Below are 21,433 nucleotides of genomic sequence, written 5' to 3'. Positions count from 1 at the left end.
GTATCTGTGGAGATTTGCTATGTTTCCTATTATGTGGTCAATTTTAGAGAAGGTACATGTGGCGCCAAGAAGAAGGTATATCCCTTTGTGTTTGGGTGGAATGTTCTATAGATGTCTGTTAAACCCAGTTGGGTCATAACTTCTATTAGTTCTTTTGTTTCTTTGTTAAGTTTCTGTCTGGAGGTCCTGTCTAGTGGTGAGAGCGGAGTGTTGAAGTCTCCTACTATTAGTGTGTGAGATTTTATGTGCATTTTGAGCTTTAGTAATGTTTCTTTCACGAATGTAGGTGCCTTTTTTTTTTTTTTTTTTTTTTTTGGTTTTACGAGACAGGGTTTCTGTGTTTTGGAGGCTGTCGGTCCAGCCTGGCCTCGAACTCACAGAGATCCGCCTGCCTCTGCCTCCCGAGTGCTGGGATTAAAGGCGTGCACCACCAACGCCCGGCATGTAGGTGCCTTTGTATTTGGGGCGTAGATGTACTTTTCCTTTGATGAATATGAAGTGTCCTTCTTCATCTCTTTTGATTGATTTTAATTTGAAGTCTAGTTTGTTAGATATTAGGATTGCTACACCCGCTTGTTTCTTGGGACCATTTGATTGGAAGATCTTTTCCCAACCCTTTACTCTGAGATAACATCTGTCTTTGATGTTGAGATGTGTTTCTTGTATGCAGCAGAAGGAAGGGTTCTGTCTTCGTATCCATTCTGCTAGTCTGTGTCTTTTTATAGGCAAGTTGAGGCCGTTGACGTTGAGGGATATTAATGACCATTGATTGATGATTCTTGTTTGTGCTTGATTTATTGTTAGTGAAGTTATTTTGTGTAGTTTCTCCTCCCTTTTTCTTTTGGTGTTTTGTAAAGTGGGATTATATATTGCCTGTGTCTTTGTGAGTGTAGTTATCTTCCTTGGATCTAGGTTTTCCTTCTAGCACTTTCTGTAGGGCTGGATTCATGGAATATTTTGCTTTCTCCATCTATGGTAATTGAAAGCTTTGCTGGATATAGTAGTCTGGGCTGGCATCCTTGTTCCCTTAGCATTTGTAGGACATCTATCCAAGATCTTCTGGCTTCCATAGTTTCCATTGAGAAGTCAGGTCTGGATAGGTCTGCCTTTGTATGTTACTTGGCCTTTTTCTTTAGCTGCTCTTAATATTTTCTCTTTATTCACTAGGTTTGATGTTTTGATTATTATATGGCGAGGTGACTTCTTTTTTTTGGTCCAGCCTATTTGGTGTTCTGTAAGATTCTTGTATTTTCATAGGCATATCTTTCTTTAGGTTAGGGAAGTTTTCTTCCATGATTTTGTTGAATATGTTTTCTGTACCTTTGAGTTGTGTTTCTTCACCTTCTTCTATACCTATTATTCTCAGGTTTGGCTTCTTCATTGTGTCCCATATTTCCTGGATATTTTGTGTTAAGGATTTGTTGGTTTTGAGATTTTCTTTGGTTGACGACTCTATATCCTCTAATGAGTCTTCAACACCTGAGATTCTCTCTTCTATCTCTTGTATTCTATTGGTGATACTTGCATCTGTAGTTCCTGATCGTTTACCCAGCTTTTCTATTTCCAGCATCCCCTCGTTCTGTGTTTTCTTTATCGTTTCTATTTCAGCTTTCAATCCTTCAACTGTTTGAGTTGTTTCCTTCATTTGTTTGGTTGTTTTTTCTTGGTACTCTTTAGATTCTTTGAGAGATGTTTATTTCTTGAATCCCCCCCCCCCCCATTTCATGGATTTTTTGTTTGTTTTTTCTTCTATTTCTTTAAGGGATTTCCTTGTTTCTTCTTTGAGGGTCTCTATCATAATTTTAAGGTCTGTCTCCTCTGCTTCGTCTATGTAGTGCTTTTCAGGTCTTGCTGGTGTTGGTTCCCTAGATTCTGGTGGAGTCATGTTGGTCTTTCTATTGTTGAGTGAGCTCTTATTCTGTCTTCTTCCAGTGGGTGCTGGTGGGGTCCTTCCATCTCCACTGGTCTTCCTTCCTTCCTGTAGCTGAAGCTGGGGATGCTGACACTGAAGCTTAAGCTTAAGCTGGGGTTGCTGGAGGTTGGGGCCTGGAAGGGCTTATGTCTTTCCTGAAGCTGGGCTCGCTGGAGTTTGGGGCCTGGAAGGGCTGATGTCTTTCCTGTGTGGGCGGGTCTTCTGGGAGCGGCCCGGAAGATCGAGGGGATGGGTGTTGGGCAGGGGATGCGGGGGTGTCCCAGCGGGAGACCCAATCACACCTGAAGCTGGGCTCGCTGGAGTTTGGGGCCTGGAAGCCAGTATAAGGAGTCTTTAACAGGTATTAGTGCTCTTTTTAACTTACTAGTTTAAAAGAAAAATCAACTTTCAATTTTGGGAAAGTTTAGGAGGGAAAGAAGGGTGTTCACTGGGGTCCACATTTAGATGGCTGCGGTGATGCTGTAGATAAGCAGGAGTTACTAAATGGATATTCATAACAAAGCATGATTAAAGGGCAGAGAACTGCAAACAAATGGCCAGCAGGAAGAGGATGCACCTTTATTTGTTCATTTAATGACCAGGTAGTAATATTCTTTGACTTACCCATTTTTAATATACCTTCAAAGAAATAAGAGTGTGCATTCCTGCATTTTTATGGGATATGTATTGTGAAGTGTTGGGATCATAGTGGTGAATCTTACACTGTTTATATTATTAAGCAGAGGCAACATTAAATCTGAAGTGATGCTATTACTTCTGGAAGCTAGAATCTTTTAAAGCACAAAGGTGGTTTCCATTATTCAAAAGTTTTCATAGCAGTGATGGCTTCTCTTCTAGAAGACACAGGTTTGATTCCCAGCACCCACATGGCAGCTCATACCTGTGTGTAACTCCAGATCCAGGAGATCTGATGCCCTCTTCTGGCCCCCATGGGTGTCAGGCATGCACATTGTGCACAAGCATCCAGGAAAAGCACCACACAAAAAATAATTAAAAGTTAAATCTTTTATTACAAAATACAAAAACAATACATTTCATAATTTGAGTCATGTAGTTTTGTTATATGTAGATGTCTTACACTGATACAGATTTCTTAATCTAATTTATTAGCTCTTTTTATTAGAATGAATTTTCTTTGTTTCTTAGCTTAATTATATGTTGCTTGTGGTGGTGATATATTTCATAGAACTTTACATGTTTCTCGTTGTTGAACAAGTAAGAATGAATACTTTATAGCCTATGCATTTTCCTAGGCCAAAAAGAGATTATAGATTTTAGATGGGGATGATGGATCCTCTGATGGTGAAGAATACAGGCACAGTCCCATCTCCCAAGGAGTTCCCTTCATAGAGCCAGACAGCAGTCAGAAATGTAGATGAAGACAGAGCGACAGCCCGTGACGAGGACATGAGAAATGTGTTCGTCATAGCATGCAGCAGAGGGAGCTGACTGGTGCAGGTGGACACACACCTGCACTACAAAGCTTGCTGGGGGTGGGCTGTAGCAACACAGGGATGGGGGACAGGTGAGGAGGAGTGTGCTGGCCACCGGAACAGATCTGAGTTTAAAAATGGACTCTCTAGGAATATTTTAGAGACACTAAATCTGGGAAGTGAATTAGAACCCTATTGGAGTTATCCAGAAAAAAGAATAATACTGGCAATAAATATAAATAGAAAATAACTGGAAAAATAAATTTGGATGGTAAAATTGAAAAATTACTGACTGGGTAGGCATGGGACACTTAGGAATAGGGAGGAGTGAAATAAGTTGTTTTTTTTTTTTCCTAAGCTGTACAAGAGTGCCCCCTTTACCACTACACAGAATGGAAACTATTTAGTTTCGGACTTGGAGAGTGTCAGGTTATGTTTGTCCATAGGGTGACAGAGACACCACTAAATATATGGGTCTGGAACTTCAAGGAGAAATTGAGGCCAAAGATATAACTGTAGGCTATATTGGATTGTTGGTCATTCCTGGAATTGTTGAAAAAGAGAGTGTGGAGCAGGAGGAAAAGCAGTTTAAACTCAGGCTTAAGCAGGTCCCAACCCCAGTAATGGAGCCACCTTCAGAATGGTCCAAAGGGGCGAAACTGTAGAGACAGGAAAAGCCAACAGGAGAGAGTCCTGTGGGAGAATGTCATGCTAGTCGCTTAGAATGAGCGGGATTGGAAGATAGGGAAACCAAGTGGTGAGCATTCTACATGAGTGTTTATAAAATGTGTGTTGTTCTTTAATCCAGGCACATCCACTATCCTTCTTACTAGAATAAATTGTGCAGATTGGTCTGATGTATGCGCGAAGCAAAACGTCACTGCATTTCCTGCGGTAAAGTTGTATAAGGAAGGCGAGAGCCCAGTGTCTTACGAGGGCATGTTGGGAACCAAAGACCTCCTGAAGTTTGTCCAGCTGTGAGTATGCAGCTTCACTCGGAGATGTCTAGGTTTGAGGTCTGGACGCTTGTCGACATGCGTCTAATAGGTTCAAGAGGCTACTAGACTGAGACCAGAGTAAATACTGACACTGAAGCTTTGTGCATGCTCTGTCACTTTCATCTAATGAGACAGATTGTTTTTAAAGAATAATTTTTCCAGTCTCATCTAATGAGACAGATTGTTTTTAAAGAATAATTTTTCCAGTGGTATGTGATACATTGTTTGCTACGTTCTACATGTTTTTTTCACAAACTGCAAAATATCTTCAAAAATTAATTTTGGGTATGGTTATATATTTATCCAGAAACAGGATCTCCTGTCCAGTGAACATAGCATCCATCCAGGAAGCAGAAAAATACTTACGTGGGGAGTTATATAAAGACCTGTTCAGTTTTCCTAGTGTGTCAGTACTGGGACTCTTTAGCCCAGCCATGGCATCAGGTAAGTAGAGTCGACACTCACTTTTTAAATTTTATTTCATGTTTAGTCGTGTGTGTGTGTGTGTGTGTGTGTGTGTGTGTGTGTGTTTGCAATTTTAAGGTACATATCATTTCCTGCACTTGGACTTCTCTCGAGGCTGTGTGCAAGAAGACAGCTGTGCCTATTTTTCTTGACTTAGCAGTACATTAAATTTATTTGGCCATTCTGTATGACTAGAGAGCTATACCTTTTTAAAATTCGTTTTCATTTTCTGTACATTGGTGTTTTGCCTGAGTGTAAGTCTGTGTGAGGGTGTCAGAAGCCCCGGAACTAGAGTTGTGAGATGCTGTATGGGTAATGGAAATTGAACCTGGGTCCTTTGGAGGAGCAATCAGTGCTCTTAAGTGCTGAGCCATTTCTCCAGCCCAAGTGCTATAAATCTTAAGAATGACATTTAGAGAGCATTTGTTTAGGGAACCACGGTTGTATCATATCAATAGGTAACTTCTTAGCAACAGTGCTACAAGACAGATTTGGTTTAGCTGTTATGTGTGCACGTAAGCATTAGTCTTTGTGATTTCACGGTAATGATGTTCTGCCCTTTGTATGCCTGTGCCTGCTGCCTGGCATACATAATGCATACATAATGTTAGAGTTGACAAGCTCATCTCACCTGTGTCTGTGCAGCAGAAGAACATTTCAGGGAAGCAGGGAAGCGCCTGAGAGGCTCCATCATCACGGGAGTTTATTCTGAGGATGACGTTTGGATATTGTAAGTTTATTGCCCTTCCTGCTCTGGGGCAGATGAAACGATGCAATATAATGTGCCCCTTCACATTTGATATGGGGGCTAAGAAGAATCTTAAGTTAATTTTCAACCAACATGCAAGATGACAGGTGTCTGGGATTTGATTTATACCTGGCCTGGTCTCCCATCTTTCTGCCCCTCCACTCCCGTCTGTGCCTGTCCACCCCAGTATTCTAAATTTTAATGTCTTCCAGGAAGATGTCTGGGAAGCGCCATGCTGTTAGATTCTTTAAATACCCCCTTTGAAGTGCTGGTAGGAGTGATCTTTTTGAAGCACCTACAGAAATGATCATACTTATTTTTGCTCCTATAAAAGTTTTCATCTTTGGATCCTGTTATTTGTGCTTTGAGTTGTGTTTGGAGTCTTTATAGTGTTGAGAATTTTACTTCTTGATTGCTGTTTTTAATTTCCACCAAATAATATGTAAAAAAGATACTAAACTCCAGTTGTTCTACCAATGGCAGATAGGATTGGTGTGGGTTACCAGTATACTTTATTGGTATATTGCTATGAAGGCCTGGACTGTACATTTGGATATTTGTATTAATAAACACCATATTCATCAAGAACAGCTCATTTTCTGATGCAAGTGGACTTGTTAAGTACCAGTAGTTTGCGCTTTCAGTTTTCCAGCTACGGTGTTACTAATTCTGATGTCTGAGCTCAAATCTTTCATTTTGCGAAATGAGTCCTCCTTTTTTTTTTTTTAATAGAAGGTATGTACTAAACCAGGAAATAGGAGATCTATCTGTCTGGTAAACTGTAGTCACCTACTATTTTCTGCTATTAATTTGCATTTAAGTTATAAAGAGCTGGGCCAGTCTATTTCCAGAGTGTTTGCTTCATAGCTAGCCAGCTCACCAACTTTGCGCCCCGTCCAGGTGGTCTGGAGCAGGCTCTTTCCAACCTTCATGATGCCGCATCGTCTGTACCTTTCCCTCCTTTCCTGGCAATGGCGGACAAGAATTTTTACTTGATCTAGAGGATCTGGGATTTATCAGATTTAGTAGCAAAAGTGGGTTCTTCATATGCTGTCTCTAGACCTCAGGAATCCAGTGTCTGCTGGTTTTTGCTCTCTGACCCCCATTCAGCTCTAAGAGAGGGTGACAAACACTACTTTTAGAAGTGTTCTGACTGTTCAATGAAGATAGATAGAGCCATGACTATTGTACCTGACAGATTGTAGGATTGCCATCGGTGCCCTGCCTTACTTGGGCCTGTGGCAAGCAATCCAGAAAGGTGGAGAACCATGCATTGTCTTGACGGCGAGTTGTAGAGAAGTCAGCTTTAGATTATTGCCATTTTCTTTTAACAGAGATTGTCAAGACTCTCAAACTTTCTCAGATAACCTCACATACAAATTTGTCTGGAAATTGAGATACATTTCTTCTTAGCACTAGGGTTCTTTAAAGTTTTAACATTTGGTTTTTGAGACAGTTTGTAGTCTCATGATCCCCTTTCCTCAGTTCACCAAGTGGGAATTGTAGCTTATGTCGTCTCCCTAGCTAGCAGTGAGCTTCCGTGTGCTGCCTCCACTAGGAGGTGCTGGGCTGATTGTTATGTTTTTGGTGACTTGCTGTATTTTGGTTGTGAATAGTGTATTTCTCTATAGGTCAAATAAATATGCTGCACCTCTCCCGGCCATGCTGCTGGCCAGGCCCAGAGAAGGTGGAATAGAGAGTGTTCCACTAGCCACTGCCCCAGTGCAAGAAATGGTTCGGATACTAGCAAATGCACCACTGGAAGCATTTGTGAGTATACTGCATAGGATAATAATGTTATACATGAATAAATGGTAATGTCTACTAGCATACAAGTTTTCAGTTTTCGGAGGCACTGGGGTGTCATGTTTTGTGGCTGAGTCCTTGTTTGGTTTGGTTTTGCTGTTCATTGATTATACACAGTTTCTCTAGTTTGCTGCTGAAATTTTCATGGCCTTCTGGGGCCAAAGTAGGGTGAACCTGTCCCAATGCAGATGGTCTAGAAATGCAGACTTCCTGGTTGCAAATTACTCCAGGTCATATTGGTACCTTTGCTGCTCTGAGTTCCCATCTGTAAGGTGCAGAATCTATGGGCAGACTACATGACAGAGGAATGCCACTTTGTAGAGGGTGTCTGGCCTGTAGCAGATGCTCAGAAAGCTTTAGCTACTGTTACAATTGGTAGCTTTAAAATGCCTACCACCTTGCTAGTGCCCTCAACTGATGAAACCTGGAGATTTGATTTAGTAGCTAGAATATTGCACATTTATCTGTCTGCATTTCTAAAGTGATGACAGGCGCTATTATCAGCTATAAATATTGAGTGAATAGTCCCCCATCGTATTTTTTGTCACAATGACCTAAATACTGATACGTTAGGTACTCAAATAAGTGTAGTCTTTAAAGGAGTTTTCTTTGTTCCTGTGAATCTAACCCCCTGACCCTCCTGCTAAACTAACAGGCTAAAATCAGTCAAATAATTGAGTTATATTTTCCAGGATGTAGTTTTCTAAATCATTATTACAGTAATTTTTTAGGAGATATGCTATTAAGGAAATGTTACCTTAACATACAACTATATTTTTCCAAATAATACAAAATTAAGAGAAGGAAATTAGACTCAACTGTAGCTTTTCCAGGTCTAAACTTGAGAATATATTTCTCCAAAAATCTAAAAACAATTATCTGTATCTTTTTATCATAAATATATTTTCATGAAGGAAAATATGTAAGTGCTTATTTGTAACATCTGCTCAATATTTAGTTGTGTTAATGTTCCATGCTTACTTAGCTGCTTTCTTGTTAGTGGGTGTTTGTCATGTTTCAGATATCTTGGTCTCTCTTCCTTGGCTGGTAAAGGAAAGGAGACTGTCCATCACTGACCTTGCTTTTCACAATCTCCTGTGCTATCTAGTCATCCTTCTGAGAGTAGGCCAGCCTGTCCACGTCACTAGTCCTGTACAACATCTGCATATCTCAGGAGCTAGGCTTGCTGAGGCGCTCCTGTCTGCTGCCACAGTTGCTCTTGTGTTTTGCCGTCCCTACACTGTCGTCCTTTAGCTTGCTGATGCCCTCTCTGCCTGCTCTCTCCATATCTCTCAGTATCTGTCACTCTGTGCTGGAGTGCGGACCTTAGCTTGTCAGGGTCTCACTCTTTACACAGGGATTGTATCAAAGTGACACTTCCTCAGATTCTGAGCCCCCCCCCATGTCTTTTTGACAGATCAGCCTCTTTACTGTCAAACATGGAAAGTGTTCAGGGATCACAGCAGTTTGAATACCTGTCCCTTCTAGTGTATAAACTGTCTGTCTGCAGGAAAGCTCCTTAAGAAGTGCCCAGCACAATGTTTCAAGCTTCTTAGTTCTTAGTAAATGAGTTGGCGGAAGTCGTCATCCTCATCATTTGGGAGGGGAATGTGACCCGTGTCAAAGATAGACAGTAGTTAGCACAGAGAGCCAGCCCAGGCAATTTGAAGAAAAAGCCCTAGTACTTAGCTTGTGGTGTAGGGAAATGCAGGATGATGATTTTAAGTATGAAGAGACAGAAGTGGAAGAGAAATGATCGGCAGAGGGAAGGCAGTTTGAGAAGTGGATAGGGAGAGGCATAGGCCAGCTTGATGATGCTTGAAGAAGTAAGACTGTAAAAGGTCACCAGCATCATCTAGAACAGGCTGCTAATGAGGCTTCTAGTGGCCCAGTGAAATAGGAAGCTGGGAGGCAGTATGCTGCATTCTGGTTAAGCTGCTTCCCCCACTGAGCCTCTGAGAACATCTTCCATCTGATGGGAGGTGATGTTTCTAGCTCACAGGTGCCTCCAGGGGGCGCAGTACGACTGCGCTGAATCCACAACAGGATACTGTGGTAAAATAGTAGTAAAATGGTAGATTAGATTACTTAGTCTTTACTAAATTCCTCTCAGTTGCTTTAAATTCAGAAGAGGTAAGATTGGCTTTGGGGTTTGTTTTAGCACACCTCTAATTATTTTCATCTTCAAAAAAATTCCTATGTTTGAAAAAAATAAGCTAATCATGGATAGTGGGGAAAAAGTTATAGTTTCAATCTTTAGCTTAGGTTTTAACCAGAGAACTTTACTAGAGGGAAGTATAAAAGAGTTTTTTTATTATTATGTGTGTACTAGCTAATCTGGATCCAGAGTTCAGCACGAATTATTATAGAGGAATCAGCTAATGTTGTTCCTTTTTTTGAGACAGAGTTTCTCTGTGTAGCCCTGGCAGTCCTGGAACTCACTTTGTAGACCAGGCTGGCCTGGAACTCACAGAGATCTGACTGCCTCTGCCTCTGGAGTGCTGGGACTATAGGCATGCACCACCACTGCCTAATATGTTCTTAAAATTTGTTAGCAATTTTATTTTGACTATAATTCATTACCATGGGGTAGGACTGAATTTGAAGCACTTAAGATTTACTTACTGTGGTCAAATCTCTGAATGAAAATGTTTGAATTACATTTTATGGACTAAAATTGCATGATTGACTTGATCATTGTCTCTGCTTTATGCTGTATCATGCCTATGATTTTTGTTTGAGGGATTCATGAGCTTCTTTTTTAACAGCCAGAAATCACTGTGGAAACTCTTCCTGCATACTTGAGACTTCAGAGACCATTGCTCATGTTGTTCAGTGATGGCAGCATCGACCCTCAGTATAGGAATGCAGCTCTAGCACTGGTGCGACAGAAGCAGCTGGAACCATTTACCCCTTGTTGGTTAAATTTGTGAGTGTGTGTTGAATGATTTTGTTTTCACTTAAGAGGTAAAGGGCGGGGGAAGCCTGTGGTGTGGTGCGTAGTTGTAACCACAGCACTCGCGAGTTCAAGGCTACTCTGAGCCACATAAAGGAAATACAGTTATTCCACTTTCATTAGTAAATGAAATTCTACAACTTTTGTAGTTAACATGGGACCAAACTCACCATCATGATATTTTTATAAGTGCCTTTCTCAGTTAAGTCACAAGATGACCTTGTTTAGACTCAACTCTGATTCTAAAATAATTGTAAGCAATATTTTTTATGATTTTAAAAGTAGTTGATGTTCATTGAAAACAATGGCAAATAAGGAAATAAGCACTGTGATATTTACAAACTTTAGTTTGTTTCTGTGTGGTTGAAGTCACCCCACATCATTAGAGAAGGGTTTTATTCACTGCATCCCTAAGTGGTATTTTCTGGCATGTTTTCTAGACGAATGACAGGTACAGCATTAAATGTCTGAATACAGTTCATACACATAACCCATAAGACATGCTTTCTACTTAAAAACTCACTTGAAAAGCAGCGGAAATGTGGCAATGCTCATTTTTGTTGTAGAGTCGTATTAGCATAGCATCTCACTCAAGGCAAGTTTGCCTAGGTGACTACCATGGTAGGTATCTAAAGTAGTGTTTTATGTCATGTGAAAAGTGCTACTTTAGGAAGCTAGACATCTTTAAGGTGTAGTTCCTTGTAGCTCTTTAATGTGAGATTAACCTAACCCTTTTCCCCAGCAAAGGACAATCTTAGGGGAAAGATGTCTTTGTAAAAGGGAGTGTCCTGTTGTAGCTATGTGACAGGTTAGTTTCGAGCTAACACACAATGAGGTACCCAGGTAAACGTTAAGGAGAACTTATTGATTGTCTCAAGTAGTGTTGATAAGGCCTTGGGCTCTTGATTTTTATGGAAATCACTGGCTGTCTTTTTTTCCTCCCGTGATAGATGTCACAAAGAAACTTTAAAAGAATTTGATTGCTAATATAATCGTAGACCTCTTGGTTTTGGAGAGGTCTGTTCATAAGCTCACTGGCGGACTAATAATTGAAGTTTGCAGCTCTATAAATGATTACTTTCTTCTTTGTTGTCATAGAAGAAATAATTAACATATTCACTCATCACTTCTTGCAGAAAGAATACTCCTGTGGGGAGGGGAATTCTGAAGGTATATTTTGGCCACCTGCCCCCGCTCCCTCAGCTGCTTTTGGTGAATTTGCATTCAGGTGGCCAAGTGTATGCATTTCCTTCAGTCCAGTCTATAACGGAACAAAGCCTGATGCTGTGGCTTAAAAAGTTAGAAGCGGGACTAGAAAATCCTATCAGTAAGTTTTCTGTTTTCTTCAGTACATCTAATTCTGTATTTTGTTGTTTAGGCTTTCAATGTTAATCATAACCAATAAAGATGAGAATGAGGAGAGCTCTTTGTATGTGCTGGAAGTACTAGTCTGTCAGTTGCATTTTCTGTGGACAGTCTGGATCTTAAAGTCCCAAATGGAGACCACTGCCTGAATTCTGATTTGTCCAGTCCATGGTGCTTGTATACATTGCCATTATATTGACCCACCAAAGTCAAAATCCATTGTGCCCCTGCTTCATGCATCTTTAAATTGCAGGTGTACAGGACAGTCTGCATGCAGTCTTTTCTTAGGCACGGCAACTTATTGTCTTTATTTTTAAATATTTATTTAGATATGTTTTTGAGACAGAGTTTCTCTATGTAACAGCCCTGACTGACCTGGAACTTACTTTATAGACCAGGTTGGCCTTGAACTCACAGAGATTCTTCTGCCTCTGCCTACTGAGCCCTGGGATGAAAGACGTGCGCCACCACCACCCAGCTAACTTGTTGTCTTTCTATACCTGTAAGAACATATCTGGTTTTATAGGAAGTGAGTAATTTATGAATAGTACATTATTATACAAAACTCTGATTCTGAGTATTCTAAAAACATGTATTTCAAACTGAAGATGTCTCCATCAACACATACTCTTCTGTTGACCAAATTAGCTGTTATAATGGCTAATAAAAGTGAGTTTTATTATCTACTTCTCCATCCATTGGAAGTTGATGTGGTGTAGGTATTGCTCATAGAAATATCATTAAAGTTTAATAATAATAGTAGCTAACATAATTGAATGTTATGGTGTGTATGATGTTGATTCATCATTATTTAATTCTCCTGACAATCATGAAGTGTATCTGTAGGAATGTTCAATAACTAGTTTAAAGTCACAACCAGCAAATGAAGAAGTGTGAATTCCAACCTAAATCTCTACTGTAGTGTCACAGTTTTTGTTTTTGCATGCTCTGTGTGTGTGTGTGTGTGTGTGTTCGTGTTCAGATGTGTATGAATGCCTGTGCTTGTGGAGGCCTGAAGTTGACATTAGATGTCTTCTTTAACTGCTTTCCACTTCACTTACTGAGGTAGGATCTCTTCCCCAAACCCTGAGCTTACTAATTATGACTAGGCTAGCCAGCTTGCCCTAGGATTCCCCTTCTCTGCCTTGTGAATGTTGGGATTATAGGCACCAGGTCTGTCCAACTTTGATTTTGGTCCAAAGGGACTCTGACCATTGAGCATTGAGTACTCTCCTCAGTCCCAGAGACAATTTTTAAAAATTGACAAATGGAAATCTTTATATTTATGATATGCGTGGTATTTTGATATATACATGTATTATGGAACGATTAAATCAAGCTAATTAACATTTGTTACCCCACACACTTATCATTTCTTTGTGATGAGATCATTTAAAATCTACGGTTTGTGTTGGAGAGATGGCTTACCAGGTAAAACAGACTTGAGTACAGGCGTTTGGATCCACAGTACCTACATAAGTTGGGGGGTGAGGCTACCTGCCTGAAACCTCAGCATGCAGGAGGTAGAGGCAGGAGATCCCAGAGCCAGCTGGCTTGGCTAACTGCCAAGCTCTAGGTTCAAGCAAGACACCCTGCCTCAATAGTTAAAGTGGACAATGATTCAGGAAGACACCTGAGGTCAATCTCTGGTCTCTGTGTACACACACACACACACACACACACACACACACACACACACACACACACACACATGTATATGCATACACATCCACATATATGCAAACATAGTCTTGCACAATACATTAATATATACATACAAAAAGGAGAAAAGTCTGCTAAGAATTTTTTTATTTGTGTAATGTACTATTTAGTACAGTCCCTACTCTACAGCAGAGTTCCAGAACACTTTTTCTGTCTAACAAGTTTTGTGCTTTTTGGCTATCATTTTCCCATTTGTAGTCTCCCTTCCCCTGTAACTTCTGGTTTCTTTGCTTCTATGAGCTTGGTTAGTTTAGGATTGTACATTTAAGTGAGGTCATGTTGTATTTGTCTTCCTGTGTCTGGAGTAATTTGCTAAGTGTAATGCTCTGAAGGTTCACCTCCATTGTCACAAATGACATGATTCCTTCTATTTAAAGAACGAATAGCATCCCATTGCATACACTCACCATTCATTATCCACTTATCTTTTGATGGACAGGTCATCTTCAAACCATGGCAATTATGAGTAATGCTATAGCGAACATGGGAATATAGATATCTTGACATTCTAGCAGTCATAAACCATTCTAGCTTTACTATTTAATGTGTAGTACTAACGAGATAATATTACATGTGGGTGTTTATATCTGACTCCATGTCTTAGGGTATAGTTTTAAAGAATAAATAAACTGTAGCAGTCATTGCTGTTTGTGGGCAGATAATATTTTACCACACGAAGATACTACATGGTGTGTATCTGTTTATCGTGTGATAGGGCGCCTTCAGTTTTTGGCTGTTATGAGTAATGCTATTGCAAAATAATTGGCATGTCTGTGCTCTACCGCCCTGTCTATTTACATGTCCCTGTGTGTGCTCCACCACACTGCAGTCATCCACATGTGTCTGTCTGTGCACCACCCGGCTGCCAGTTTACATGCCCCTTTCGGTGGTCATACCACACCATTACTGTAGCCTTGGAGTAGGTTTCTTTAATGGAGATATTTAATTCCTCTGACTCCATTCTTCATTTTCCAAATTGTTTCAGCTATCTTGTATCCCTTTAGAATGATAGCTTGATGATACTTTGTTTTAATTTCTAAGGTAGTTCACTGACTGTAATATTTTCCTAGAAACTGAGAAAATTGCCTGCTTTTACTGTTTTAGCACCAGTCACAATGTAGAAAAGAGACTCCCTGTCCTTTCTCATGTGTGAGAGTGCACCCTGTCTCCTGTAGCTCCTGCACTCTCCAGATGCTTATTCTGTCTGCATCGCCTCCTTACAGCGTCATGTGAATGCTGCCACTTCGCTCTCAGGTACAAGCCCTATAGACTCTTCAAGTAGAGATGGGTGCATCTCAAAAAACTCTGTTCTTTTGATGGGTGCTCAAAACTCAGCCATGAGCTCATGACCCAGTTTTCATGCTTAAGTGTTGGTTTTTTCCTCTGCTATGCAGAGATGCCTCGTTCCTACTCTGATACATCACAAAGTTACTTTAATAGCCAAGTAAGGTGATATGTTTAGGAACTTTGTAACATGTGAAAGATAGTTCTTCCCTTGCAAGGACCTCCTGAGATCTAGTTGCTGGTAATTCTGAAAGAATCACAGTCCTTCTAAGAGTTTTCTGAGAGTGTGGCGCCCTTCTGTGCAGTTTTTAATGCCTTCAGCACCTCACCCAACTGAGGGTCTCCATCATTTCTGTATGTCTGCTTCTGATCTTTTTTTTTTTTTTTTTTTTTTTTTTGATTTTTCGAGACAGGGTTTCTCTGTGGCTTTGGGGCTTTGGAGGCTGTCCTGGAACTAGCTCTTGTAGACCAGGCTGGTCTCGAATTCACAGAGATCCACCTGCCTCTGCTTTCCAAGTGCTGGGATTAAAGTCATGAGCCACCACCGCCCTGCTTCTGTTCTTAAGTTAGGTTTTACAAGACTTAATGGCACACTCATATGTGTTGTGTCCCTCTGTGGTAGCCAGACTGGACACTCTTAATTAGGCAAGTTTCTGCTAACCATACTTTGAGAGAGGGTCAGGGTTAGGGTTAGGGTTGTAATGACATTCTAGGAAAACAGTGGGAGTGACCAGCAGCGCAGGTGGGATGTGTCCACTGGCCATTCTTATTGTGAGTTGATGTAGAAGTTTGTCCAGTAACCCAGCCTCTCTCTGCCCTGGCCAACTTTTCAATGCTATGGAAAGATGATTGAACTAGTAATGCCTGGCATATAATAAAGGTTCAAGAAGTATTTGCTACTGTTCTTTATGTAGCTTGTAATTTCATGAATAATGTATTAGCTGCATGATCAAAGGACAGATTTGTTTTCAATTGAGAACATTAAGACCTTTCTAATATTTCCCTCAACAAATAATTAGCAACATTGAAATGTTAAGCTCCACTGGTTATCCTTTAAAATTTGCATTTCTCTTTCCTTTAAACTAGACTTTCCTTGAAGACACTTTAATAAACATTTAGGTGAATGTTGGCAACTGTAGATAGTCATTCTTTTTTATTTCTTTTTTTATTTTTAAATTTAAATTAGAAGCAAGGTTGCTTCACATGTCAATTCCAGGTCCCTCTCTGTTTCCCTCCCCTCCTCCCATGCCCTCCCACCAACCTCCCCCAATATCCCCTCATTTCCCCAGGGAGGGTGAGGCCCTCCATGGGGGTGTCCATAGTCTGTCATTTCATCCAGGGCAGGGCCTAGACCCTCCCCCACGAGTTCAGGGTGAGAGCGTATCTCTCATTGTTGGATGGGAGTCTGAAGTCCATTTGTATATCCGGAATAAATACTGATCTACTACCCAAGGCTGAGTAGATTACCTAGGCCGCCTCACTGACACCCGCATTCAGGGGGTCTTGATCAGTCCCATGTTGGATTCCCAGACATCAGTCTGGGATTCAAGAGCTAACCCTTGTCAGGTCAGCTGTTTCTGGGGATTAAACCAGCCCAATCTTAACCCCTTCGGTCATCTGGCCTCCCTCTCTGTCACTGGCTTTCTTGAGTTAAGCTCAGTGCTTAGCCATGAGAGTCTGCCTCTGCTTCCATCAGCTACTGAATGAAGGTTCTGTTTCCCAGACTCTCTGGCCATGGGATTGTAGGCTGGCACTCCGCACATTAGATAGTCATTCTTACCCCTTGCCTGTTTACTACATTCAGATACGTATTTCCTCCATTGTTCACTTGGTAATGTGGTCATTTGTCAGTACCAGTTTGAAGCCTGAGTTCTATGAATAACATAATTTAGTGCTCCCTGATGTCTCAAGTTTGGTATAGTTGGATAGAAGAAACTGTCTGCCAGCACGGGCAGCATAGAGCAGTGCAGACTTTTGTCTGGGCTTTTCTGCTCTAGTTAACTGTGCTTTGTTTATGCTTCTGAACCTTACAGAGACAAGTGACTTATAAGAGACTCCCAAGTTTTAATATCAGAGCATTTATTATTTCTGCATATAGCATCATATAAATTCTCCTATCACAACTTATTTCTAAAAGCTTACTTCATATGCTTACTTACAGAGTTTATTTCTCAAAAATACTTTAATTAGGCCAAATAATTTTTAGTAAACTTTTTGGTTAGCTAATGTATCTCATAAGTTATGCTTATGATATGAGCCTGCCATAGAGCGTAGTTGATAATATCTGGTGACACTCTGATAGAGAAAACTGATCTTCCCTCTCCCAAGAGGTACCTATTGCAAATAGCTTCTTGACTAGGGATGGAAGTTTTCATCCACATCCCTTCTCTGTCCTGGGGTTTTGTCTGGTTTGGACTGGTGCAAGCCTCAGCATGTTGTCTCAATCTCTGAGTTCAGATGTGTATCAGGCCTTTTGTGTCTGAAGATGCTGTTTTCTTAGAGTCTTCCAAGACACCTCTTCTGTGTAGATCAGTGAGCATCAAGGGGAGGAATTTGATAAAGGCATCCTATTTAGGGCTAAGTTCTCCAAAGTCTGTCATTCTCTGCATAGTATGGCAGCATTTTAAAATAATAGAGCACTGCATGACACCCATCTAAGGGAATTCATCTAATTACTGGGTATTTATAGTTCCTTTGACTTGATGGCACTTTAAAATTACTACTCATCTATAATTAACTTTAAAGAAATAGACTTGTTCTTATAAAGTGTGTGGAAAGGGTATTGACTTAAAAACAGAAAATGCATCAAGATTAAGGCATTACTAGTATGAGTAACAATGTTAAATATTTTTTCTGGAATGCTTCATAGAAATAGTTACTTTTCAGAGCCAGGGAGATGGCTTACTTGGTAATGTGGGCCTGAGTTTGATCGCTAGCACAAACCAATGCCACTTACTAGGACACATCTTCCAACATGGCCAAATGCTGATCAGATTTCAATTTGAGTTTCAAAGTAGACAAACCAGAGCAAGAAGGTATACTATGGTTAAAACTAGTTAAAGAGCCAGCCATGGTGGGGCACACCTTTAATTCCAGTACTCAGGAAGCAGAGGCAGGCAAATCTCTATGAGTTGTAGGCCAGCCTGGTCTACAGAGTGAGTTCCATGACAGCCAGGGCTACACAGAGAAACCGTTGGTGGCTCCCGCCTTTAATCCCAGCACTTCTCTGGAGTTTGAAGCCATCCTGGTCTCCAGAGTGAGTTCCAGAACAGGCTCCAAAGCAATACAGAGAAACTCTGTCTCGAAAAACCAAAAAAAGAAATACTATCCCCAAAAGCCATAAAAAATCTTTACGAAAAGTATAATCTATAAAATTAAGCAGAAGAAAATAGTCACTTACAAAGCAGCCATTCAGGGGTGGGAGAGATGACTCAATGGCTAAGAGCACTTACTGCTCTTGCAGGTGACCTGGGTTCCAGTCCCCAGTGTCCACACTGGGTGACTCACAACTGCTGGTACTTCCAGTTCTAGGGAATGCAACCTGTATTCTGACTTCTGAGGACTCCTGCATGCACACACATACTCAGATGTGCACCTTTAGACACACTTAGACCTAGTTGTAACAGGACTCCAGACTTAGTAGGCACTTAGATATTAGCACAACTGACTGCCCTTCTGCTTTCACAGTTAAACTGAAACAGGATGAGTCTTGAACTTCCAAGACTCTAGAACCACGAGCTCAAATAAACTTCTCTTTGTAATCGACCCACACTTAGCTATTCTGTTTAACTGCAACAGCAGCAACAGCAGCAGCAACAACAAAGTAAGACATGTAAACTGCATGAGATCTGAAATTCCTCATGTTCAGCCCCATTCATTGTGTTTTCACATGGATTTAATGATTGATGACCAGGTTCTCATGGGGAAAGTTAGAGTACATGCATGTCTTTCTGTTATTTGTGTCTGCTGAAATGCTGTGGTAAGTGCTAGATTTACTTTTCTGTTTGTTTGTTTGTTTGTTTGTTTTTGAGACAGGATTTAGCTTCAGCTGCCCAGGACCTCACATTGTAGATCAGGCTGACCTCAGAGATCTGCCTGCCTCTGCCTCCTGAGTACTGATAATGGAATATGCCATCACTGCTCATCAATTTACTTGTTTTGAACAATAAACAGTTTTTAAAAAAAATCTGAATTAGGGAGGGAAGCAAGAAACTTGCTATTTTAAGTTGTACCTGTCTATCTGTAGTGTTATTTTTTTTAATCTTCAACAAGGTTTAGCTGGTAATAAGATAATGTTTTTTGTTATTATTAATACTTAATCACTGCAGAAAAATAAGTAGAGTATGAATACAGTACTAAAATATGTAACTAAAGGCTGGGGAGATGCTTCAGCACTTGGGAAAGCCAGAGATCTGAACCCAGCTCCTAAGCACCTGTGTAAAAGTGGAACATGGCTGCTTGTGTCTGTAACCCCAGTACTGAGGGGAGGAAACAGGCAAATCCTGGGAGCTTGCTGGCCAGCCAAAATGGCGGACTTCACATTCAGTGAGAGACTGCCTCAAAAAATAAGGTGGAGAGCAATAAAGCAGTGGACTTCTCTGGCCTCTGCATGCATGCTGGGAAGTGTGCAATGCTCCCCTTGTATAACCACCGACCACACAAATGCAAATGAAGAGGGCTGATAAAGGCCCCCACAAATACACATTTCAAAATAAAGTACGGTGATTTCATCTCTGCTAGTTGGTAATACTCCTTATTGTGCCTTCCTTCCAGCAATTATATCTGATCAGGCATGGAAACCTCCTCTCCCAGCTTTTGACTTCCTAAGTATGATGGATGCCCCTGCAGCTCAGGCTTCTGCAAAGAAAGGGGCGGAGTGTATGGAAGCAGCCGAGGTTCAGGCGAGCGCTGAGCAGCCGCGGGGAGGTGGACCGGCCCCCAGAAGAGAGCCCCCGGAAACGCTCAGAGTAAAGCACTGGAACAGGAGCATCGCGCCCAGGGAGGCGGGGGAGCCTTCGCGGCCCCACAAGGAACTGTGATGGGGCCTCGAGGGCTGCCTTTCTTTCTCGAGAAACTCCGGGCTGACTCTGTTAAGGAATAATACTGAATCATTGCAAGTCTAGACAAGCGCCACTCAACCGGATTGTGATACAAATAACACATGTAAAGTTTCTTAGTAGCTACCCTTCAGAGCCATAAATGACCAGGTAAAATGGAGTTAAAATGTATTTCATCCAGCAAGTAAACCCACATAGATTTATTAATATTGAGAGATTTGCTTTTTCCACATGAATTCTTCAAAGTAGAGTACTTACTTTGTACTTACTGCCATTCCTCACCACAGAGAGCCTTGTTTCTAGTGCTTAGCTGTCCCCATGGTACCTGGCTGTGGGATTGGCAGCTCACTGTCAGACAAACACCAGTATGATTCACCTGATGCTAACCATGACATGTGTTTGAATCAAAGCTGGAATGTGACTGCCGAGTCACCATCAGCTACAGTGGAATCGTAGCTGGCGGCTGTATTTATTTTCTTGTGGTCATGTTAAAATCAGCACCTTTCAGTTCTGACCATAGGGAGTGTTTGTTAGTGGGAAGAGACAGCTTCAGTGTCATGACTTAGAGGTGCTACTGGTATCTACGGACAGAGCTTGGGGTGCTCCCAAGCTCCCTACATTGGGTAGCTTTCCCCATCAAAGAACTCTCTTTCCCATATGTCAGCAGTGCCAAGGCTTCTAATCCATGTCCATTTAGCCTGTAGCACAGTGTATCTCAGTGTCTTGTGAATTTGCCCAGTTCCTATGGTATATGAAAAATGAGTGGCTGTCTTATCCTGATTATAGTAAATTAATTTCTTAAAGATTTGTTTGTTTGTATTTTATATGTATATTTGACCTGCATGCATGTAAATGCACTACATGCATGCCTGTTGCTCACAGAGGTCAGAAGAGGGCATTGGATCCCCAGGGACTGGAGTTATGGATGGTTGCGAGTTTCCATGTTGATGCTGGGAACCAAACTGGGGCCCTCTGCAAGAACAGCCGGCACTGAACCATTTCTCCAACCTCAATTTTTATAAAACTTTCAAGAAGCAATAAATGTTTCCACAAAGGGACTTAGAATACATATAAATCTCTGTGCATGCATTTTATGTTGTGTGTGCATCTCTCTTTTTGTGTACATACGTGCATTTTAAGTCTGTGTGTGCAACTTTCTATGTATATATGCATGCATTATAAGGGAGTCCTAAATTAACCCTTATCTCTTTAAGTTAGATTGCTAAGGTTCAGATTAAATAGGAATTAAATAGTCTGCCACCATCTTCTAGCAAAAAAAGAGACTGGCTTATCTGAGTCACTCCCGAAATCTACCCTTATTAGCTTGGGACAAAGTAGCTGGTCTCCCTGGGGTGTGTAGGACTTACCGTACAACAGTTAGTTGTTCGTCTTAATCACACGCAGTTGGGCTGATATCAGTGTTCGCAGTGCGTCTGGCTCACTGTTCCATTGTGCATTCTCCAAGGTGTTTGTTGAAACCATAGGAATTGGTGCCCAGCTGTATTTCTCTTTGTGGGGTATCTTGTTTGTTAGATTTTCTACATGTGTGACTTGGATAGTACAAATGAGTTTTATAACTTTAATTTCACAGTGAAGTTGCAATAAACCGTGCAGTGTATTTCATTGTGACATAGACGGTTTGCTGCTGTCATCCCCTTCCTTGACT

At 41.0% G+C, this 21,433-nt stretch overlaps 1 protein-coding gene across 10 annotated transcripts in view; it reads left to right on the top strand.

The window, feature by feature from the left end:
- Txndc16 (thioredoxin domain containing 16) overlaps window positions 1-20,570 on the top strand; it is an 89,042-nt gene extending 68,472 nt beyond the window's left edge. For 8 of the 10 annotated variants that reach the window (XM_040735748.1, XM_040735744.1, XM_040735746.1 and 5 more), the window contains 7 exons: window positions 4,175-4,343; window positions 4,672-4,808; window positions 5,475-5,559; window positions 7,209-7,347; window positions 10,152-10,312; window positions 11,476-11,666; window positions 19,484-20,570. In XM_040735748.1, coding sequence (XP_040591682.1) covers window positions 4,175-4,343; window positions 4,672-4,808; window positions 5,475-5,559; window positions 7,209-7,347; window positions 10,152-10,312; window positions 11,476-11,666; window positions 19,484-19,749 — 1,148 coding nt within the window. In that variant the 3' untranslated portion in view covers window positions 19,750-20,570. Of the gene's footprint in view, window positions 1-4,174; window positions 4,344-4,671; window positions 4,809-5,474; window positions 5,560-7,208; window positions 7,348-10,151; window positions 10,313-11,475; window positions 11,667-14,530; window positions 14,681-19,483 lie in introns of all 10 variants that reach the window. The other 2 variants (XR_005873220.1, XM_040735749.1) reach the window with 2 other exon arrangements.
- Window positions 20,571-21,433: the final 863 nt, after the last annotated feature.

This window comes from Mesocricetus auratus, unplaced genomic scaffold, assembly GCF_017639785.1.
Source record: "Mesocricetus auratus isolate SY011 unplaced genomic scaffold, BCM_Maur_2.0 Super-Scaffold_100048, whole genome shotgun sequence".
NCBI lineage: Eukaryota > Metazoa > Chordata > Mammalia > Rodentia > Cricetidae > Mesocricetus > Mesocricetus auratus.
This window is presented reverse-complemented; position numbering and strand designations above follow the sequence as displayed.